Consider the following 18,851-nt stretch of genomic DNA (forward strand, 5'->3'; position numbering starts at 1 on the left):
GATTTGCATACCCAAGAACCTCACAAAATGATATTTCTTGATCATCTTACTCCGCTCGCGCCTCCCCTCCTCATCCGCTAATTCCTTCTCATAACCCTTGAGCGCGCGCTCCTGGATGATGCGCTTGTCGGCAGGAAGATCGGGTTTGTTTAGGAGACGCTTGACATCCCGGATTCGGCGCTTGAGGTCGTTGATTGAGGTGTGAGCTGGTTGTTCGTCCGGGTTGCGGGTGATTGCTGTGGTCTTTTTCCGTTTGTCGGAGGAGGATGGGTAGGGTGATTTGCGTTTCGAGGGGGTGGACACTGTTGGGGGGTCTTTGGGCATTTTGACGTTCTTTGGAGGCGTTTTCTGCTGTATAAAAGGGTGGATTTATAGAGTTGATCGACTGGAAAAACAGATGACTGGGCTGTCTGGGAAATAAAAAATGGTGGGTTATTGTCGGCCCGGAGAGTGGGGATGGTATCGGGGTAGGTACCTTATCTGAGCTTCCTCTCGAACAACGCGAATTATTTGACGAGAGACTCGACTTTCTTTGAGATTTTCCACTGCGACCCCGACTCTACTGCAAAACACTCTGATGCAACCCCTTCTAGTGATTCCTGCGCCGCGAACTATGCGCGCTTGATCTCGCCCAGAATCATGGGATGGACTAGCTTCCAGAGGTCAGATACACAGAGTGCTCCGCTCATCACCGTCGACTTGAGATAAGAGCACAGAAAAAGAGTCCGATTTATCATAGTACGGACAAAATGGACCGCGCCATTCGCTGGTCCCCTTCCTCGACCGCCGCCGAACAACGCTTCCTCTCCGTGGACGTGACCGGTAAAGCATTCCGCCTCTGCAGGGTTACCTCCTTCACGAAACATTCTCTCGAGCACGAAGTCCTCGCAACACACACCAAAGTCCCCGCCTTCCGCGCCTTTGACTGGTCCCCCATTGACGAGTCCCTCGTCGCCGTCGGGCAATCTTCCGGCGATGCCACGATCTTGCGCATGCGCGACGACTCGCAGGAGTCGTTTTCCTTCCCTGTGCGGCACCAGCGGTACTGCAATGCGATTGCATTCAGCACACATGGACTATTGGCGGCGGGATTGGATCGCGTGCGTAATGACTTTTGCTTGAATGTTTGGGATGTGAACCAGCGGTTGGCGATGAGGGGGTCGAAAGGGATGGTTGAGCCGTTAAGAAAGTTGGCGAGCTCGGAGCCGATTACGAGTGTCAAGTTTTTTCGAGATCAGCCGGATACGCTCGTTACTGGAGTTAAGGGGCAGTTTGTGAGGATTTATGATTTGCGTGGTACGTCTTTTCCATATTCTAGTCTGGGTCAGAGTGGTGGTTGACTGGCTGGTGTAGAGGGACCGGGGAATCCGTCGCTGCAGTTTCCGACGAGATGCGTGCATAATCTCGCCATCGATTGGCTGGATGAGAATTATATTGCGTCCGGGTTGACGACTACGGATTCGACAGTTTGTATCTGGGATCGCCGCGTTGGGGCTCGTTTGTCTGCGGCGGTCACGCCGTCACTTGAGACTGGGCAGATGGATCCGGCGCTCGAGTTTAAGAATGTCCTCCCGCCCAAGTCGGCGCTTTGGAGTCTTCGGTTTTCACGGACTAAGCGCGGCTGCTTGGGTGTGCTTTCGAGCAGCGGGCATCTCAAAACGTACAATATTGTCAAAGAATACCTGGTCGAGGAGTACCGCTCGCCTATTGATCGGACGCTCGGCCGAAACGTCAGCAGCTACCCAGAGCAGATTTACACCAAGTCCGTCCGCGATGTTTTCACTCCATTCGATCACCCTTCCCGGGGTTATGCAGAGTCCGAACGAGTGGTGTCATTTGACTTCCTCAACATGAGCACCTCCAATGAGCCTAGTGTTCTAACGCTATCTGCGAATGATCAGATTTGCGTGACGGCAGTCAAGCCACCTGCGCCTCCGGTGCGACTATCTTCTCAAGGAACATTGGTCTGTGGAAGTCATGACAAGCATCGGGATTTCAAATTAGTGCAGCCGCTAGAGGCTAAACGTTCGAATATCGGGACGATATTGAAAGATCTCCGAAGTCGCGCATTGGCAAGGCAAGATACACAGAGCGGTGGGAATGGGACTGCGCAGCACTTCTCGAGTCGACAGGACAGAGAGCGAACCCTGTCTGTGGGCAAGATTGGTAGCCCGCTCACGGCACAAGAGGCGTTGACTCTCTTGACGGTGAATAGGCAGCGATGCAAGGAGGGATATCTGTTCAATGGAACTCGAAATAAGCAGATACTTGTGGACGATGCCACCCTGCAAGATTTCTGGAATTGGATCGAGCGTGAGTCCTCCGTACGATCAGCAGTTCTCTACTAATGAAGTAGGTGCACGATCTGATTCTGCGGACCGTTCGATGACTATATACAACTTGGATCTGAACTATCTGGGCGTCTATGATGTTTGGACCGGTGATCTAGGTATGCTAGCCTTTTTCATGGCCTTGGCTGTGCTAACTTCCGTAGGGGCCAGCCTTGAAGCGCGGTGGCTCGGCCCGAATGTCGCGCATTACCCAGACATCAACGATACTATAGTAGAACTAGTTCAAAACCAGCTCAAGCTACCTCAGCCCAAATCCTGCCAGACGAGCTTCCCTGAGCACAGGTGCCTTGGACTACGAATATGCGGCGCCGCCCAATCTCAGTCTGAACTAGAAGAGCTTGTGAAGGGATTGACCGCCAACGGCCAACACACGAAAGCCGCTGCTTTGGCTGTTTTTCAGGACGAGCCCAAACTAGCGTACTCGGCGCTGCGAAGCAATGCACCTACACAGGCACATAAGCTTCTTGCAATGGCCATTGCGGGTGCTGCAAAAGGGGACACCGACTCTGATTGGGAAGAAACGTGCGCGGAGATTGCAAAGGAGCTTACTGATCCTTATGGGCGGGCAATCCTTGCGCTCGTCAGCAAAGGCGACTGGCGCTCTGTTATCCAAGAAACTACCCTTCCTCTGAAATACCGCGTCGAGGTCGCCCTACGCTGGCTTCCAGACGACGAGCTCACTACATACCTAACCGAAACTACAAAGGAAACGATCCAACAAGGCGACATCGAAGGTATCGTACTTACCGGCCTCGGCCACTCGGCCATGGACCTATTCCTATCCTACATCAACAAATACAACGACGTGCAAACACCCGTCCTCGCCATGAGCCACACCGTCCCACGCTTCGTCAATACCCAACCCAACAAACAGCGCTTTGAATCATGGCGTGAAACCTACCGCTGGCAAATCAACTCGTGGAAACTGCAACTCGAACGCGCCCGCTTCGACGTCGGCTCCCGCAAATTTGCCGTCACTCATGACGGACGCCGCCTCATCGAACCCCCACGTCAACAAGTCAGCCTAACCTGCAACTACTGCACCCGCCCTCTAACGCAGCATGATGCCTCCTCGCAACTCGCGCCCTCGGCGGGCAACGAAGTCGTGCACCCGACGCCGGGGAACCCGCTTGGCACGGCCGCCATGTCCGGGATGATCTGCCCCCGGTGCGGAAGGCATATGCCGCGGTGTGGTGTGTGCACGCTGTGGCTGGGCTCTCCCGACCCAATGTCCAAGGCGTGTATCGCGGCTGAGACGGCGGCGGCGGAACAGCGGCAGTTGCCCTCCGAGGCGGAGATTATGCGGAGGTTCATTGTCTTTTGCATTAACTGTAACCATGGGTTCCATGCGCATCATGCGCGCGAGTGGTTTGCGAAGCATAAGGTTTGCCCTGTGGCGGAGTGTAGTTGTATTTGCGATCGCTAATACCCATTTATTTCTTATTTCAATACAATAAACTACTATTTACCATGGAGAAGTTGGGGCTCGGAGTACGGAGTATAGAAACCTTGAAATCGAATGAGGCTGAAAGTGGAGAACTGGGGTGATGTAAACCCAAAAACGAAGCCAAAAAATCCGTCGCCGGTGACTCGACCATGACCTGGACAAAACATCCTCAGCCGCGAATGATTCACCCACTGACTAGTACTCTGAGTCACAGCCGGCATTTACGTTGCCTATGGTCTTTTTTTCCTGGAACAAATAAATAATCATCCAAAATTAAGCTCAAAAACCCCCTCCTCGCATCGCACCCTCTCAAGCTCCATCTCCAACAAATCTTCCGTTCCCCGCACTCCCACCACTATCACCACTACCGATCACACACGTCGCCACCAACAATGCCTCGCGGAGACCGACGAGGCGGCGGAGGACCGCCCAGCCGCGAAGTTACAGTTTCCAAGGCGCTGAGTTATCTCCTCCGCCACGCTGCCGAGCGCGAGGGGTTAAAGATTAATAGCCAGGGATATGCAAATGTTGCGGATGTGGTGCGTTCCGTTTACCAATGCACTTGTCATGGTTACTGATGGATCTGTTCGGTATAGCTCGCATGGCGAAAACTCAAATCGCTCAAGGTTACGTTCCCCGAGATTGTAGACGCCGTCGAGACATCGGATAAGAAGCGGTTCGCGCTGCTGTATGCGCCGCAGACAGATCCTACATCTATAACTACAACTACCGAATCAGAAGCTGCAGCCGAAGAAGCGACGTCACAGGAAACCGCAACCGCAAAAGCCCTAGCGGCCTCGACCACCGACTCAACAGCCTCCAACTACCTCATCCGCGCCACACAGGGACATAGCATAAAGAGCGTCGAGGCCGAAGCTCTCCTCGAGCGACTTACACTCGACCAGCCGGATAAATTACCCGAGACAGTTGTGCACGGCACGTTCCACTCTGTGTGGCCGCTGATTCTGGAGTCCGGTGGGTTGCGCTGCATGGGCAGGAACCATGCGCATTTTGCGACGGGGCCGAGTCTGAGTTCTGCACTTGAGGGGATTGAGAAAGTGAAGTTGAATGGACCGGCAGGCAACCATAAAGTGGAAGAGAATGCAAAGGTGATATCTGGAATGAGAGGGGATGCGCAGGTCTTGATTTATATTGATCTACGGAGGGCGCTGGAGGCGGGTTGTCCGTTCTGGAGGAGCGAAAATGGGGTTATACTGAGTGAGGGGATGAGTATTTCTGGGACAGAGAAAGAGGCAAAGCTGATTCCAATCAAGTTTTTCGATGTTGTCGTTGAAAGGAGGAAAGGGTTAGGGAAGATCTGGGAGGGCGGGGAGGTGCTGCAGACCCTGCCGGAGGAATTGACGAGTCGAAGAAATCCAAAGGGGAATCAGGGAGGGAAGAAAAGAAGATAAGGCGAACTTCACTGATGGTCGAAGAGAACTGTGAGATATGTGCATCTCCTTCAGGCTTCAAAGGCAATAGATGATGATAATCTCCATCTCAAATAGTCCACACAACCGGCAAACTTCTAAGTGAGTCGAATCTATGCTATACATCTCAATCAGCAATCAACAGTACTCACATGGCTATGGAACCCGTCAGAATACAAGGGATGCCGGCATAGAGGAGAGTAGAAGTTATATGGCCCCTATAAGCAAGAATTCGTGAGGGTGGAGAGAATAGTAGATACTAAGTACTATAAGCATCACGGGATAAATATGGATTAATAAACTCTAACCTTCTTCTTAATTATTCCTCTTTGAATTACACTTAAAAGGCTTGTCTGACTATTCCTTCCTCATACATGATATCAGCATGTTTGATGGGATGGCCACCTTACTTTAAACCCATATGTTACTACATGTGTGTAAGTATTTAAGTATTTAACTTCTCTATATGGAAATTATTTATCCTAGTTTTATACTTCTAGTATTCACAAATAATCCGTCGTTATGGTATGAATAAGTATAGAAGCGGATGCGTTCCTGAGCCAATCAAGCCCATCGCGATCCGACATCCGACATGTCGGAACGCCTCTCGTCCTCCTCATGGCCATCGGAACCCAGTTTCTACCCCTCACTCATACGATCAGAAAGCTTCCGACTGCAGAACCGCTCTTGAATGCGGGTTCTCTTACCAAACACGGCCAAAGCAGGCAATCTGGGGACAACCCCGAAATGCACCCATCCTCATTGGCACGCGCTGGAAACTATGGCTCAGCTCGGTGGCCTGTAAATCTATAAAGGACGGTCCGGGACCGTAATTATTTCAGAAAGGGCGTATTACTCTCCTTCTCTATCCTTACGCTTGGAAATAAACTATTCAAAATGACTTCCCACCGCTTCGACCCAAACTTCACAGAAAATGTGGTCTCTGCCATGGGCGAGAATGTCAACCCGCGCTTCCGTCAGCTTATGGCGTCGCTGATCCGCCACGTGCACGACTTTGCGCGCGAGAACGAGCTCACTGTTGACGAGTGGATGGCCGGTGTGCAGCTCATGAACTGGGCGGGGCAGATGAGCGATGCGAAGCGAAATGAGGGACAGTTGGTTTGCGATGTTATTGGGCTTGAGTCGTACGTTCGCATCCGACCCTACTTACGTACATGAACAAATGGCTAATGGAGCTGTAGGCTGGTCGACGAAATCACATTCAAACTTGCCGACGAGGCCACCGACGCTCCCACAGCGACCGCCATTCTCGGACCCTTCTTTCGCGCCGACACACCCTACCGTTCAAACGGTGAGACAATAGTCAAGACAGTGCCAAAGGACGGCAAGGGCGAGATTGCATACATGACCGGGCAGGTCGTCGACTTCGAGACAAAGAAACCGCTCGTCAACGCAGATGTCGAGGTGTGGCAGGCGTCGACGAATGGTCTCTATGAGCAGCAGGATCCGGAACAGGAGGAGTTCAACCTGCGCGGCAAGTTCAAAACAGACGCGGAGGGGCGATACTCGTTCTATTGTCTCCGGCCGACGCCATACCCTGTTCCGGATGACGGGCCTGCAGGAAAGCTGCTGAAGCTTATGGATCGGCATCCGTTCAGGCCGGCGCATATTCATATCATTGTGAGCATTCCCTTTTCCTGCTGAGAGTGCTCTGGACGAGTGGGCTAATAGGCGACAGGCTACATGCGAGGGCTACAAACCACTGACCACGCAGATTTTCGACCGTAGTGATCCCTATCTGACCAATGACTCGGTCTTTGCAGTGAAGGACTCGCTTATTGTCGACTTTGTCGAGCGCAAGGGCGATCCCAAGGCTGCGCTTGAACTGACATACGACGTGCGACTTGTGCCGGATGGGTTGAAGAGCAACGGCGCCTAAACTTCCATTATGATTTGTTCTGTGTATTGCACTATGATAGCGAGTTGAATCTTAAGAATTGTATCTTTTCGTCAAGGATCATGTCTCCCTTACTATAGCCATAGTATGTTCCTAGTTTGTATTAGAAAACTGCACCGGTAGTCGTGCCTCCCTCAATTACTTGGTTCACCTCAGAGGGAAGGAGCTACCCATGACCCCAAGCCAGGGACCGTTCCTTCCTTTTTGGCCATCTGAATTCGAGAAGAAGGAACGACCATGGTCAAGGTGACCGCGCCTTCCTGTTCCATATTAGGAATCTACCTCTTCCAAACTGTAAAATCCATGCTAGGTACATATCCCATCTTTCAAGATGACCTAAATGTCTACAGCCTTCCCACAAACTCCTCGATCAACTTCCCGACCTCATCAGGCGCTTCAAGACAATGCCAATGCCCTATCTGCTTAAGAACCTCCATCTTCTTATTCCCACTCGCGACACCATTGAAGATAATCTCACACCCCTCCATGCTTGCAGACTTGTCCTCTTCCCCTGCAATCAGCAAAAACGGTGAAGTAATCGCACCATAATCGACCGTCGGAGCGTTTGCGATTGCACGGCACAGCGCCGCGTAGGCCTTGGGGTTCTGGCTGAGGACAAGTTCGCGAATGAAGGAGCGGACGAGAGCGGTAGACGCGCTGCCGGTTGCGGCGTCCGGGATGGAGTTTGCGAGGGGTTCCATGCCGGCTTTTTTTTCTAGTTAGTACAGATTTCTTACTCAGATGAAGTGAGAAGGAACGGGGAAGGGAGAACATACACTCAAGCGCCGTCTCACTCCTTTTCGTCATAACCTCGGCCAACTTCCCCCCAGGATGCGTCGGCCCAATTGCCACGATCCCGGCAACACGCTCCTTATACTGCGCGCCTAGTAGGGTAACAACCAGCCCGCCCATCGAGTGCCCGACCACAATGGCCTTGTCGATGCTCAGCGCATCGAGGATTCCCACGACATCGGCCGCGATGGAAGCAATCGAAACATCTTGCTCTGTGTAGGGCGAGCGTGCGGAGCCGTAAGTGTCGGGTGTGATGCACCGGTGGTTCTTTGTAAGGTAGGGAAGGACGGGGAAATAGTAGTTTTGCGAAGAGCCGAGGCCGTGTGTGAACACCAGGGTGTGCCCGCCTGCGGGTGCGCCGGATGGATGACTGTCTGTGTAGTGGAGCTGGTGCTTGTTGATTGTTATGAAGGGCATATTGCGGGAATGAGTCAAAGGCGACTGAGGATATGAATTGATTTGGGTAGGAAACTGTAGATTGTAAATGTTTATGTCCAAAATCTGAGCAGCTGCGGGAATAGTAGAGGATATTCAAAAGTCCAAAACACGAGCCGCTCAGATTAGCCAAAATGGTAACGTCATTCTCGTTCGTCCCCAAACACAAGTTCCCTTCCGACCCTGTACATCCAACGCAATGCAATTAGTGATTAGACCCATTCCGGGAGAACAAACTGTCGCAGAATCCAATAGTAATCCAAACGGCGCCTTCTTCGGCGTGACCGATCTGTTCCGTCGGGTTGGGAGGAGGGGTTGCGGCAGGCGTCAACATATTGTTGCTGAGTCCGAAGGAGGGGCGAGACTATCCGAAGACAGAACCGGAGGCTCCGTCGGATCGGATCCGACCCACTCCCCAACTGCGGGATCATTGATGTACATGAATGCGGCAAAAGTGCTGGGACCATCAGGATATCTACTAAGGCAAATTAGCGAATGAGTGAACCTCAAATGGCTTCGACAGTTACTTCAGGGGAGGCAGCTGGTGGTACTTACTGCTTCTCTCGTAAAGCACGCTTGGTTAGTTTCTCGCAACTGTCACGCGGCTTGATCATTGTTTTGTTTTGTGTTCGTGGTTATGTTGATGTTCATTGATCGAGTTGAGCGAGGGCCTCGTCGAAGCTGGAGCTCGGATCGAAATCCTGGGCGAACTGTTCAAGTATCAGTGCGGTACCGTCCGTGAAGGACTCTTCTTTGGCTGGTCTGGGCACAATGGGCACTTGTTCAACTGACGCCTTCGTCGCGATCGACTCAGTCTCTTTCAGGACTTCCTCATCGAAAGAGCAGTCGGAAAATTCGTCCTCTTGATCGTCTTTGGTGATCCATGAGGCCTCAGGCTGTCTCCCCTCGCTCTTTCCAGCAGCAGGTTGATCGGTATTCTCCGGATCCTCAAGTCCCATGAGAAGGTCATCGATCCCTTCCTCTTCAAAGCCCAGAGTGTCGTCATCAAGTTCAAGGTCGCAGTCGAAATCAGAAGGAACAACCGTGCTTGCCACAACGGTATCATCACTCTCGTCTCCCAAGTCATTCTCATCCTCTTCGATCGTAGGTTTCGCAGGCGGCCCTTTCTTGATGAAGTTGAATAGCAGAGGCTGGCTTGCAGGCACTTTCCTCGCATTCGGATCAGGGATACCAAGTCGCATTCTCTCCTCTCGCGCTTTCGCTTCCTTCTCCGCGCGCTTCTGCTTCTCCTTTATGCGGCGTTTCTCCTTCTCTCGCAGCTTCTCGGCATTATTCTTTCTCTCCTCCTCTCGGTCAATGCGCGCAATCTGGGATGCTGTGAACTGGAAGCGCTGGTTGCTGCGCTGGTATTGACGCCGGACGACGCGGGACTTCTCGAACGTAACTCGAGGACGATGAGCCATTGTTATGACGGTGTAAAGATTCGTATTCGTGGTAAGGGTAGGTCAAAGACGATGGTTGTAAGAGTAGACATTGAATGCGGCGGAGGAATCCAGCTGTTGTAAACAGACGGCCGAATAGTAAATAAAACAGGCTTGCAGTTGCCTAGAGATCTCATTCACTTTGTTAATAAAGAGACACCGGGATGGAAGCGCTGGATAGGAATAAACCGGTGATACGTTTCACCGGGGACGCTAAGCCATATCGGCTTATTTCCGTAAAGGCCTGCTCCACAATAGTAATTCACTTGCCCATGGCAGCATGACGTATTGCCCTCGATATTGAGGGGCAACTCCATTGGGCACAACATGAGAGAAGCCAGATATGAGAAGAGTAGAGCGAACACCCAAAAGAATGTATCCAGTGTTTTTGAATTCTTTACTTGGGAGCAAAGAACACTGGCCTGGGAGTTCCAGGAGATTAGGGCAGATCCACCCTTATCGATAAGCCCTTGACGCTAGCCCACCTAGAAATGTCCCGCATTGCTGCCTGAGGCTAATTATCGTCATCAGAATTATCGAAGCGCTCATTGCTCTCGCATTCTCCATTCGCAATACCTTGGTACTCGATACCCTTTTTCTCCTTTTACATATACATAGCATACAAAATGCGCCTTGTCAAAAACAAAATCGAGTACAATGGCGCCGGCAGCGTCACCCTCATCCCCGAAGAACCTGAGGACATGGTACGTCTCCCCCACCACAGCACAGGCATACAAATCGATATTCCAAGGCTAACAACTGCAGTGGCATGCCTACAACCTCATCGTTCCCGGTGACGTCCTCTACGCAACAGCCATTCGCCGCGTAACCACCACAGGCACAACAGGGTCAACCAGCTCCTCGCGCGTACGCCTCACGCTCGAGATCCGCGTGAAGAGCCTCGACTTTGACCCGCAAAACTCCCAACTGCACGTCAGCGGGCAGATCATGAACGAGACACCACATACAAAGATTGGGCAGCATCATACACTGGATCTTGAGCTCAACCGGCAGTTTACGCTTGAGAAGGGGTCAGGACCTGATGGTGAGGGGAGCGGGTGGGATAGTGTTGCTGTTGAAGCGCTGAAGGATGCTGTTGATGAGGGGGGAAACCGGAGGGCAGAAGCTGTGGCTGTTGTTATGCAAGAAGGGCTGGCACATATCTGCTTCATCGGGCAGCATCGGACGATATTAAAGCAGAAGGTTGAGATGTCCGTCCCGCGGAAAAGAGCCGGGGGCAGTGACCATGACAAGGTATTGTACCTCATTCCCAAACAATAAATTGTACAAACTGACAAGCCATGCAGACAATGACAAAATTCTACCAAACAACTCTAGACACCCTCCTCCGCCACCTCGAATTCAACACCTCCGCAACCTCAATGAGCACGTCGGACCCCATCCGCCCCGTTCTCCTCGCCTCCCCAGGCTTCATAGCAACCTCATTCCAAAAGCATATCCAATCCGTCGCAAACACTTCAACCCCAGCCCTAAAACGGCTCCTCCCTTCCATCGTCGTCGTCCACTCCGCATCCGGCTACCTGCACTCTCTTACCGAAGTCCTTCAATCACCCACCGTCAAGGCCCTACTCAGCGACACGAAACACGCCCGTGAAACAAAGCTCATGGATGACTTTAACGAACAGCTCCGCAAGGAGACAAACAGGGCTACATACGGCCCCCGCGAGGTCGAGCATGCAGTTGACCAGGGCGCCGTGGGGCGGGGCGGGGGCGTGCTGATTATCTCAAATCGCCTGTTCCGGGCTCAGGACGTCGCGGAGCGGAAGAGGTGGGTTTCCCTTGTGGATCGCGTGAGGGATGTCGAGGGGGGCGAGGTCCGGGTCCTGAGCTCGGAGCATGAGAGTGGTCGGAGGTTGGATGGGCTGGGTGGGATTGCGGCCTTGCTGACGTTTCCGATTGATGACGAAGATGTGGGTGATAGTGAGTGATCATCGACTGACAATATTCCAATTTATGCAGCTATATAGATACTGCTACACGATATCCTACTCCATAGACCCGAGATACTTGGTTCTAGATCTGGATCTTACGGATTTTTAGGCAGGTCAGCCTATCGGAAGCAACACCCAACATTCCAAATACATATCCACCATAGGCCTTACAAAATATGCATCCGAAAGGGAAACTCATCACGGACTCTTGAATCTCGATTCCAAACCCCTCGAGTCGATTCACGTCGATCTCGGAGATTTATCCATCGGGAAAATCGCACACGTAAATCAGGGACCGTCATCTGTCATACATCGAAGACCATGACAAATACCGGATTGACATTGAACTTTGTCGCTTAACACACCATGTATTTGGAAGGCTGCGGCTATTTGGCTCCACTGAGGATTTACATTATAGTAGATTGAAAATGACACACACTCTGAAAACCGGAGTGTACCAGAGTTGAATCTAATTCTAAATCCCGCGGTACCGTGGGGTAGTTCTGGGCCGCCACTCCGCCGCCCCACGGCGCAGAAAATACTACGGTGTATAAGAATAATAATATCATTAATATGTGCTACAATCTAAATATAGCAGGGGCCATGCGAGTCACATTCGGATTCGCAGTCAGAACTCAAGTCTCTTTGAACCAACGGCCCAGACTCGCAATATAATAAAGTGCAATATAAAACGAGCATGATGGAGATGAGTATCGCAGCGCCAAGCGCGATGGTAGGGCGGCCAGGCGCGTTAATTTGGGGACCAGGGCGGAATTTTAGCATCGTGTGGCTTGGAGAGTGGCTCTGGAAGCGGGCTATGGTTCGGTTTGTCAGAATTCGGTGGGGAAACAATTTGATTTTGCTGCTTTTGCAATCTCTGAAATTTGGGTCGTGATTTGGAATTGAATCTCATTTGGTTCTAATATTCGAGGGTTTCCTTGGATGCTGGCCAGGAAACTGAGGGTATATCGTCAAGTATGCAAAACATTGTAAAAAAAAAAAAAACCCCGACTATGCAAGATATGCAATCACACCAGGCTCAAAGGAGGCGCCAAAAACAAAAGTAAGTCTAAAAATCGAAAGAAACAAGATTGCTAGCGCGTTGTCTTGGGTCTCTTCTCTCCGGTTGATTTTTTCGAATTTGAAGTTGTTGATTCGGTCCGCCGTCGTTTGCGCCGTAGCTCAGAAGTCGCTTGTGGTTGCGGTTCGCTCTCTTGTTCCTCTCTTTCGCGTTCCTGCGCATCAATGTACTCTAATTGCGCCTCGCATTGTTCTGCTGTGAAAAAAGTACTGGCCCCGAATTCTGTCATCTACTCGAGTCAGAATCAGAAATTCCTATGGAACGCTTCTCACACTCACCTTTTGTGCAATCAACTTGTACTTTTCCTGTTCCCAATAATGCCTAGCGCGTAAAAGAACCTGTACCTACAGCACCAGTTGTTAGTACGCTGCTTCGTCTGTGCTCGAGCTTGTGTGGTACACATACTCACATCGTGCTCTTCCCACCGCTGCAGGCGTTCCTTACGTCTGCGCAGCTGTCGCATCTGTAGGCGCGCCTCGGTTGCGTCCTTGTTGTATCGTTCACGGAACATCTCCCGGATGACCCTCCATGCGAGGTTCTGCTCCCGAAGCTGCTCTACAAAGGCATCTTCCTCTTCGGCTTGTGGGTCCCTGCGTCCGCGTCCTGGGGCCCGGGGGCGTTGGGGATGCGACTCGGAATTGCTATGCCGTCTCTCTTGTTCCAGGCGCTGAAGCCCTTCTGGATGTGGGAGGATTGACACTGGGGGCTCGCGCGATATAGATTGTTTGGAGCCTCTTCGCGGTCTTTTCTTTGATGGTGGCGGTGAGATTGTTCCTTCTCTCAGTGCGTATCCGCTGGGCGCAATTCCCAGGCCAATGCTTGGGTCTCGGGTCAACTCGCTCGGAAAAGGTGTCGTAATCCCAAGTCCGTGATGGACTCCAGACTCGGAAACAGGGTACTGATACTCTTGGGAATGGTGACTGAGCGCAGGGCTGGGTCGTGGATGTACGTATGAACTGTCCGGAAGGCTGATTGGTGTCATAAGCGCCGGGTTTTGGTACGCTGACGGTGCGTTATAGGGTTGGGTGACCGCTATGTAGGGAGACTAGAAAGAGCCAAGAATGTCAGTCTGCATGGCCAAAACATCCTCTGCAGTTGTAGCACGTAGACATACGCGCTCTAAAGTTGGCCACTGAGAGTGTATACTCCCATAGAAGTCTTCCAACCCATCGTTAGGGTGGCAATTGCCCTGGCCAAAAGACATTGGTCCGGAGTATTCACACGAAGACTGGCGAAACATGAACGAGCCGATGAGGATGCCTCTGGAAGCGCCGAGAGGGGAGGCGCCGTTCGAGGGTGGAACAGAAACGAGATCGAAGCGTTTAGTGAAACGGACGACACGGAGGTCAGGTTCGAGGGCGGCAAAGGGTGCTGAATCAACGAATGATTTGAGTCTTTGGGTGGTAGCACTATATGAATCCCTCCCAATATAGATTGAGGAGTTCCTGAGTCGATTCACCGTCCAAGCAAGATGGAGCTAGAGTTTCTGAGCTCTAAGAGTATGCGACTGTGTGAACCAAGTAAAGGGCGTTTTGGTAAGGACTCTAGCAGCAGTGCCGTGAAGGTTCATATACTTGAGTTGTGGGTATCAACAGAGGCCAAAATGCCTTGCAAGGCAGGGCCAGAGGCATGAAGCTCTTCTTTCAACAGGCCCAGAGAGCACGAAAATGTGTGATAGGTGCCGCCGAACATTACCGTGCCACACAGATTCTCTCCTAACTAGAGGCCCAGAATGGAAGATGAGTCTGAATTTAAGCGCCCTGCTTATATTCGGGAACGGGGTCCGTTTCCATGAGGGAGGGAAGAGGGTAATCTTGCAGCTTTCAAATAATAATAATGACATGGGAAACGACAGTCTAGCCCCCAACTCTCTGGGGCTCAGACACTGCATAATAATTTTTTTTTGAGGCCCACTGCGGTCATTGTTGACAAGGCGCTGAGGCAGGTCCGATCGAAGTTCCAAGGCTTCGGATCTCCAGGCCAGGGGTGGGAACCATGAAAGAGGGATCACGAATAGCGAACGGAGAGACTCGGTTTTAGCGGCCCTAAAAATCGAGAGACCGTCGGTTGATTAGCGCTTAGTTGAAAGAGGGTACTAGCTAGGCAGTCCGGAAGCCTTCGCTAGTCAACGGCTCTTTGCTCCGCAGCTAAGTCCAAGTTCATAAAGAGCTGTTGATGAGATATGCGGGACGAAGATCATCCTGAGGTCTGTACATCTACCGGCTAGGATGACAAAAAGAGGGCCGCGGTTGAGGAGCCGGCACGCATCATGATGTTGGCATTACTTGGCAAGCTAGGTCCAAAGGGGCCGGGGCGAGTAGTGCAGTGGATGGTTGGAGCAGCCCCCAAAAAGCGCAGTCCGGACTCCTGGGCAGGAATTTCTGGTTTCATTGCGACAAGCTGCGGTGCTGGCTAAGGAATCCTTGGCATCGCGCGTACAACAGGGCACAAGACCAAACGGAATGTTTTCAAAGAAGCTTCGCTGGGCCCCGGTCCCGACTGTTTGCGAGGTAGTCGTGGGAGAAGCGCTGAAGTCAACGGGAGCTTCTTTTCTTATTGCGGCTGTAAACCCCGGGTGGATAAGATGCACTGCCTAGGATCAACTCGGGTTAGCGCTAGTAGGCCGCACGCCTCTCGCCCAGGATCAAACCATAACTGAACTCAATTAGACGCCCAGGCTGACCACTGTGGTTGGCGGAATTGCATCGTTCGTCGTGGGCCTCATGAGGGGAGACTTGCGCGAGAAACAACATGAGCGGGCACGGCACTCACTGGGCTTCTGGGGCGAGAAGATGGAGCCAGTGGAACGGTCCATGTCAGTACGTAGTGCATCATATACTAGTAATCATATTATTCCCGAGTCGGAGCATAATTTCGATATTGTTTTGATTTCCATAATCCCACCCTCGCGACTTCTCAGAGATCCAGAGCCGCCAGGAATTCTGAATTCGAAGATCCAACTCAGGACATGGGCCGCAAGGGTCTGCGTATGCGTTTCCTTACCAAGGTTACGGCGGCCCTTCGCTCTTCCCGTCCTGGTCGTCTGCATCCAACATAAGCCACGTGTCGCTAAAGGCAGTGGCTGGTTACGCGCCAGACGACTTGAGGATGGATCGTTAAAATGCTTTTCGAGCACCGGTTTCCAATCGTTAGGAGGGAAGGTTGAGCTGGGGCCAATCCCGGCGTCTAAGACTGGAGTAACGTGGGCATTCCAAGCCCAGTAAGGTCCCAGTTGTTCGGGTGGGGGTTACTGTACTTTATCCTCTTGACGAGAAACAAGAGTCAAACGACGGACGAGCGATGAGCGGCACGGTTGCTCCTCTCCAGAGAGAAAAGAGATGAGGTCTTGCCCAAGGTCCAGTCATTCTTTCCAACCAAGACAAGGAGCTTGTGATAGCACGTGATGCCTTCAGCGAGCAACTGCCATCTTGTCCATACTAGTAAATTGAGGCTTTCACCATGATAATAAAAGTCCATTTAATCGGCAAGTTGGATGATGAACGGCGCATGAACCAAGGAATGGTAGCTCCCGAGCTAGCAGGAGCCATCTCCAAACTAATTTCGCGTCCTGTGCGTTCCGACCTCCCGAACTTCGAACGAGCAAGTACTAGTACTGTCTAAAATTGAGCAAGGCAGTTTTCCCCAGCATCAGGCTGTTTTCTATCTCAGATGGCCCCTTTTCATCCTCTTGGACCGTGCCGTCCATGCGATGACATGGTATGATCGTCTTGTCACTTGCTCCCTTCAATCTCCTTCGTTTGACCGTGGCTATGCCCTGGCGCAGCAACGGCTCAGAGTCAATCCGTTTGAAACAATCGTCCCCCTCACACTTGGGTCCAAGAAAGTCAGGTTTCATGGCTATCTTGCGTTTAAAATTAGGTCCGCCTCTTTATGCACAGCTTACCCAGGAAAGTTATTCCTGGAGATTCTGACTGTAGCTGCCACAGGGCTGATTGCCCTGCAGCTTATCATCTCCTCTTCCTACACACCATCAGAGGCTTAGAGCACTCTGATGGATAGTTGCACAACAATTATCAATCGCGGCAGATCCCTAGCCGAGTTTGGTATGTGTATAGAACGCTATATTCCGTCGTAGCAATGGTTTAAGTCGTCTCGTGAGTCTGTTGCGGCCAGCGGAGGCCCAAAGGGGCAGCCGTGTTTTAATTGCTCTCGTCATCTGAGAAACCTTCTGCATCACGGTCCGCGGCGAAAGGTTGCTCACCGCGTTGGTTTTCCAAAGTATCATCCGCCGAAACAGATATTCCCCTCGCACCCCAGCGGTTATTCCTGGACTGGCGCTCGCCGCCGTCACCTTCCCCATGGAGCCTCTGCTCCTCCTCATCTTCGCTTCTTCGCCGCCTAATATTGAAGACTTTATTCACAAGATAGCTATTCCGGTAGTCCTCCGAGTCGACCACCCCTCCATTTCGAAGCTTGACGCGTTGACGTGTATAGTATACCCAGGCAAAGTCGACATAGAATGCTGTTTGTATGATACCAAAGATGATTGATATCCAATCCACATGACGTTCGGGGCCGACTGCTCTGACGAACCAGTTTATAATGTAGAAAGCTCGGTAAGATCCCAGCATTAAGAGATAGTACGAATTAATCACGGTAGGGACGGTCGTCTGGCGCAGGAGTAACAGCTGTGGGAGGACACAGACTGATTCTAGGATGATTGAAAAGGTCCATAGGATCTGAAGAGCATGGACACCATTAGCCTCAGTTACCAGCAAAGATAATCAACCGGTAAGTTTCAACTCACGTCTTCAAACCATGATCTGCTATACTTCTCGAAGATGGGCCAGACGATTGGTGCGAGGATCAAGGAAACTGCAATAGAGCCCAAAGCCATCTTCCATGCCCTCTCTCGTTCCCGAGTTCGAGGGAAGACTCTCATCATCAAATATATGGTGTAAAACGAGGATATGAAGTAGAAGATTTTGAAAATCACGTTGTAGGCACTACTCCACCCCTTTGATTGAAGTAAATCGACATAGCGTGTAAGGAAGACCAGCGTGTAGAGGCCTTGAGTCAGAAGCGAGACACCTGCGAGTTTATGGACTTCTTTAGTCAAGCATTCAGATACAAACAGATACCACAATTACCTTCTGCGCTCCGATTTTGATGAATGGTCCATATAAGCACACATTTTGAAGCGAGATGGGTGAAGTCCGCAAGGACTCGTGGGATAGTAAAAGTCACCATATTGTATTTGAATTGGACGTCGTAATGTATGCGGAGGTTTAAATCAAATCGTTATCCAAGCTTCGGGTTGACCGTTGGCGGAGTGAAAGCGACACCACGAGAGGCTGGGGGACGGTCCGGCTCACTCCACCGTCTTTTTTTGAGCTAAGAGCCTTTTGACGTCGATACCCTTGTAGATTATAAGACACCACAAGATAGGCAAAAAGCAGCAATTGAGCTCAGGGGGGCCGAAGGGGACAAGGCGATGAGATGAAGACGTGGTCGCAGTTGGCTGAAGCCTGAGAGAGTCAAGACGGAACGGGAATGGAGCTTAAGGTGGAGAGGTCGGGGACGGCTGATAAGCGCGCAACGACCAGACCGGGAATGCCGCAATAATGGTCTGGCTTGCCAAAATTTGGTTCTCGAGAGGAGTTGACGAAGCCTGCAACAATTCAAAAAAGAAACAGAACCAAGACACCGTGGCTTCGCTTCTTCCAAAGCTGCTACTGCTGCTAATTGACTGCGTGGCTGGATGTTCGTCACGTGAGGCAATAACTGAGGAAATGACATCAGGTGGCCCTAGTCCGAAATGGTAGTAGCGCCAATTTATTCCGTATGTATACTACTCTGTACCTAGTTTACTCCGAATTGTCCCAAGCAACAAAAAAAAAAAGGAATGAGCTTCGGCTTTCCAACTCACCAGGCCTGATGTATGATCAGCAGCCAATTGGCTACAGCCATGAACAGTCCATCTGACTTCATTTCTGACTGAGCTATCTACCTGCAAGTTGACTCACGTTTGATGGAAGTGCA

At 51.4% G+C, this 18,851-nt stretch overlaps 9 protein-coding genes across 9 annotated transcripts; 4 read left to right on the forward strand and 5 right to left on the reverse strand.

Annotated features, from left to right (window-relative positions):
• Nucleotides 1-50: 50 nt before the first annotated feature.
• BJX68DRAFT_271606 (uncharacterized protein) lies at nt 51-324 on the reverse strand (the record flags this gene model as incomplete). Its single annotated transcript, XM_071046984.1, has 1 exon — nt 51-324. A coding segment is annotated over one exon (274 nt), but the record flags the coding sequence as incomplete, so codon positions are not given.
• A 180-nt stretch (nt 325-504) lies between these two features.
• Nucleotides 505-3,820, forward strand: BJX68DRAFT_246551 (uncharacterized protein). Its single transcript, XM_071041665.1, has 4 exons — nt 505-1,296; nt 1,354-2,313; nt 2,357-2,449; nt 2,495-3,820. The coding sequence occupies exons 1-4, from the start codon at nt 750-752 to the stop codon at nt 3,775-3,777; spliced, it is 2,883 nt and encodes a 960-aa protein (XP_070894040.1). The 5' UTR covers nt 505-749; the 3' UTR covers nt 3,778-3,820.
• A 134-nt stretch (nt 3,821-3,954) lies between these two features.
• On the forward strand, nt 3,955-5,545 carry BJX68DRAFT_246554 (tRNA 2'-phosphotransferase). Its single transcript, XM_071041666.1, has 2 exons — nt 3,955-4,337; nt 4,395-5,545. Exons 1-2 carry the CDS (start codon nt 4,191-4,193, stop codon nt 5,208-5,210), a joined length of 963 nt encoding a protein of 320 aa, XP_070894041.1. The 5' UTR covers nt 3,955-4,190; the 3' UTR covers nt 5,211-5,545.
• A 268-nt stretch (nt 5,546-5,813) lies between these two features.
• BJX68DRAFT_246555 (intradiol ring-cleavage dioxygenase) lies at nt 5,814-7,206 on the forward strand. Its single transcript, XM_071041667.1, has 3 exons — nt 5,814-6,373; nt 6,431-6,869; nt 6,928-7,206. The coding sequence occupies exons 1-3, from the start codon at nt 6,126-6,128 to the stop codon at nt 7,126-7,128; spliced, it is 888 nt and encodes a 295-aa protein (XP_070894042.1). The 5' UTR covers nt 5,814-6,125; the 3' UTR covers nt 7,129-7,206.
• A 284-nt stretch (nt 7,207-7,490) lies between these two features.
• On the reverse strand, nt 7,491-8,355 carry BJX68DRAFT_271610 (alpha/beta fold hydrolase; the record flags this gene model as incomplete). The annotated part of the gene is made up of 2 exons (XM_071046985.1): nt 7,491-7,852; nt 7,923-8,355. 2 exons carry the CDS (start codon nt 8,353-8,355, stop codon nt 7,491-7,493), a joined length of 795 nt encoding a protein of 264 aa, XP_070894043.1.
• Nucleotides 8,356-8,647: 292 nt separating this feature from the next.
• BJX68DRAFT_185530 (uncharacterized protein) lies at nt 8,648-9,961 on the reverse strand. The gene is made up of 2 exons (XM_071037289.1): nt 8,929-9,961; nt 8,648-8,848 (listed from the first exon to the last, which is right to left on the reverse strand). Exon 1 carries the CDS (start codon nt 9,795-9,797, stop codon nt 9,021-9,023), a length of 777 nt encoding a protein of 258 aa, XP_070894044.1. The 5' UTR covers nt 9,798-9,961; the 3' UTR covers nt 8,648-8,848; nt 8,929-9,020.
• A 408-nt stretch (nt 9,962-10,369) lies between these two features.
• Nucleotides 10,370-12,263, forward strand: BJX68DRAFT_246561 (putative translation factor pelota). Its single transcript, XM_071041668.1, has 3 exons — nt 10,370-10,519; nt 10,581-11,069; nt 11,123-12,263. The coding sequence occupies exons 1-3, from the start codon at nt 10,442-10,444 to the stop codon at nt 11,762-11,764; spliced, it is 1,209 nt and encodes a 402-aa protein (XP_070894045.1). The 5' UTR covers nt 10,370-10,441; the 3' UTR covers nt 11,765-12,263.
• Nucleotides 12,264-12,834: 571 nt separating this feature from the next.
• BJX68DRAFT_185724 (uncharacterized protein) lies at nt 12,835-14,262 on the reverse strand. The gene is made up of 4 exons (XM_071037291.1): nt 13,963-14,262; nt 13,258-13,893; nt 13,127-13,192; nt 12,835-13,077 (listed from the first exon to the last, which is right to left on the reverse strand). The coding sequence occupies exons 1-4, from the start codon at nt 14,086-14,088 to the stop codon at nt 12,862-12,864; spliced, it is 1,044 nt and encodes a 347-aa protein (XP_070894046.1). The 5' UTR covers nt 14,089-14,262; the 3' UTR covers nt 12,835-12,861.
• Nucleotides 14,263-16,929: 2,667 nt separating this feature from the next.
• BJX68DRAFT_185594 (ER lumen protein-retaining receptor) lies at nt 16,930-18,147 on the reverse strand. Its single transcript, XM_071037290.1, has 3 exons — nt 17,960-18,147; nt 17,617-17,900; nt 16,930-17,548 (listed from the first exon to the last, which is right to left on the reverse strand). Exons 1-3 carry the CDS (start codon nt 18,057-18,059, stop codon nt 17,009-17,011), a joined length of 924 nt encoding a protein of 307 aa, XP_070894047.1. The 5' UTR covers nt 18,060-18,147; the 3' UTR covers nt 16,930-17,008.
• Nucleotides 18,148-18,851: the final 704 nt, after the last annotated feature.

This window comes from Aspergillus pseudodeflectus, assembly GCF_044049435.1.
Source record: "Aspergillus pseudodeflectus strain CBS 756.74 chromosome Unknown BJX68scaffold_65, whole genome shotgun sequence".
Lineage (NCBI taxonomy): Eukaryota > Fungi > Ascomycota > Eurotiomycetes > Eurotiales > Aspergillaceae > Aspergillus > Aspergillus pseudodeflectus.

What these genes read in the sequence shown, in the direction of transcription:
- BJX68DRAFT_246561 (XM_071041668.1), top strand. Translation starts at nt 10,442, where the DNA reads ATGCGCCTTGTCAAAAACAAAATCGAGTACAATGGCGCCGGCAGCGTC. An exon ending in CCGAAGAACCTGAGGACATG is followed by an intron (nt 10,520 to 10,580) that starts GTACGTCTCCCC and finishes TAACAACTGCAG; the next exon opens with TGGCATGCCTACAACCTCAT. An exon ending in GGGGCAGTGACCATGACAAG is followed by an intron (nt 11,070 to 11,122) that starts GTATTGTACCTC and finishes CAAGCCATGCAG; the next exon opens with ACAATGACAAAATTCTACCA.
- BJX68DRAFT_185724 (XM_071037291.1), bottom strand. Translation starts at nt 14,088, where the DNA reads ATGTTTCGCCAGTCTTCGTGTGAATACTCCGGACCAATGTCTTTTGGC. An exon ending in AGTGGCCAACTTTAGAGCGC is followed by an intron (nt 13,894 to 13,962) that starts GTATGTCTACGT and finishes GGCTCTTTCTAG; the next exon opens with TCTCCCTACATAGCGGTCAC. An exon ending in ACAAGTTGATTGCACAAAAG is followed by an intron (nt 13,078 to 13,126) that starts GTGAGTGTGAGA and finishes TGACTCGAGTAG; the next exon opens with ATGACAGAATTCGGGGCCAG.
- BJX68DRAFT_246555 (XM_071041667.1), top strand. Translation starts at nt 6,126, where the DNA reads ATGACTTCCCACCGCTTCGACCCAAACTTCACAGAAAATGTGGTCTCT. An exon ending in GATGTTATTGGGCTTGAGTC is followed by an intron (nt 6,374 to 6,430) that starts GTACGTTCGCAT and finishes ATGGAGCTGTAG; the next exon opens with GCTGGTCGACGAAATCACAT. An exon ending in CGGCGCATATTCATATCATT is followed by an intron (nt 6,870 to 6,927) that starts GTGAGCATTCCC and finishes AATAGGCGACAG; the next exon opens with GCTACATGCGAGGGCTACAA.
- BJX68DRAFT_246554 (XM_071041666.1), top strand. Translation starts at nt 4,191, where the DNA reads ATGCCTCGCGGAGACCGACGAGGCGGCGGAGGACCGCCCAGCCGCGAA. An exon ending in ATGCAAATGTTGCGGATGTG is followed by an intron (nt 4,338 to 4,394) that starts GTGCGTTCCGTT and finishes TGTTCGGTATAG; the next exon opens with CTCGCATGGCGAAAACTCAA.
- BJX68DRAFT_185530 (XM_071037289.1), bottom strand. Translation starts at nt 9,797, where the DNA reads ATGGCTCATCGTCCTCGAGTTACGTTCGAGAAGTCCCGCGTCGTCCGG.
- BJX68DRAFT_185594 (XM_071037290.1), bottom strand. Translation starts at nt 18,059, where the DNA reads ATGGTGACTTTTACTATCCCACGAGTCCTTGCGGACTTCACCCATCTC. An exon ending in TCAAAATCGGAGCGCAGAAG is followed by an intron (nt 17,901 to 17,959) that starts GTAATTGTGGTA and finishes ATAAACTCGCAG; the next exon opens with GTGTCTCGCTTCTGACTCAA. An exon ending in GCAGATCATGGTTTGAAGAC is followed by an intron (nt 17,549 to 17,616) that starts GTGAGTTGAAAC and finishes CATGCTCTTCAG; the next exon opens with ATCCTATGGACCTTTTCAAT.
- BJX68DRAFT_246551 (XM_071041665.1), top strand. Translation starts at nt 750, where the DNA reads ATGGACCGCGCCATTCGCTGGTCCCCTTCCTCGACCGCCGCCGAACAA. An exon ending in TTTCTGGAATTGGATCGAGC is followed by an intron (nt 2,314 to 2,356) that starts GTGAGTCCTCCG and finishes CTAATGAAGTAG; the next exon opens with GTGCACGATCTGATTCTGCG. An exon ending in TGTTTGGACCGGTGATCTAG is followed by an intron (nt 2,450 to 2,494) that starts GTATGCTAGCCT and finishes TAACTTCCGTAG; the next exon opens with GGGCCAGCCTTGAAGCGCGG.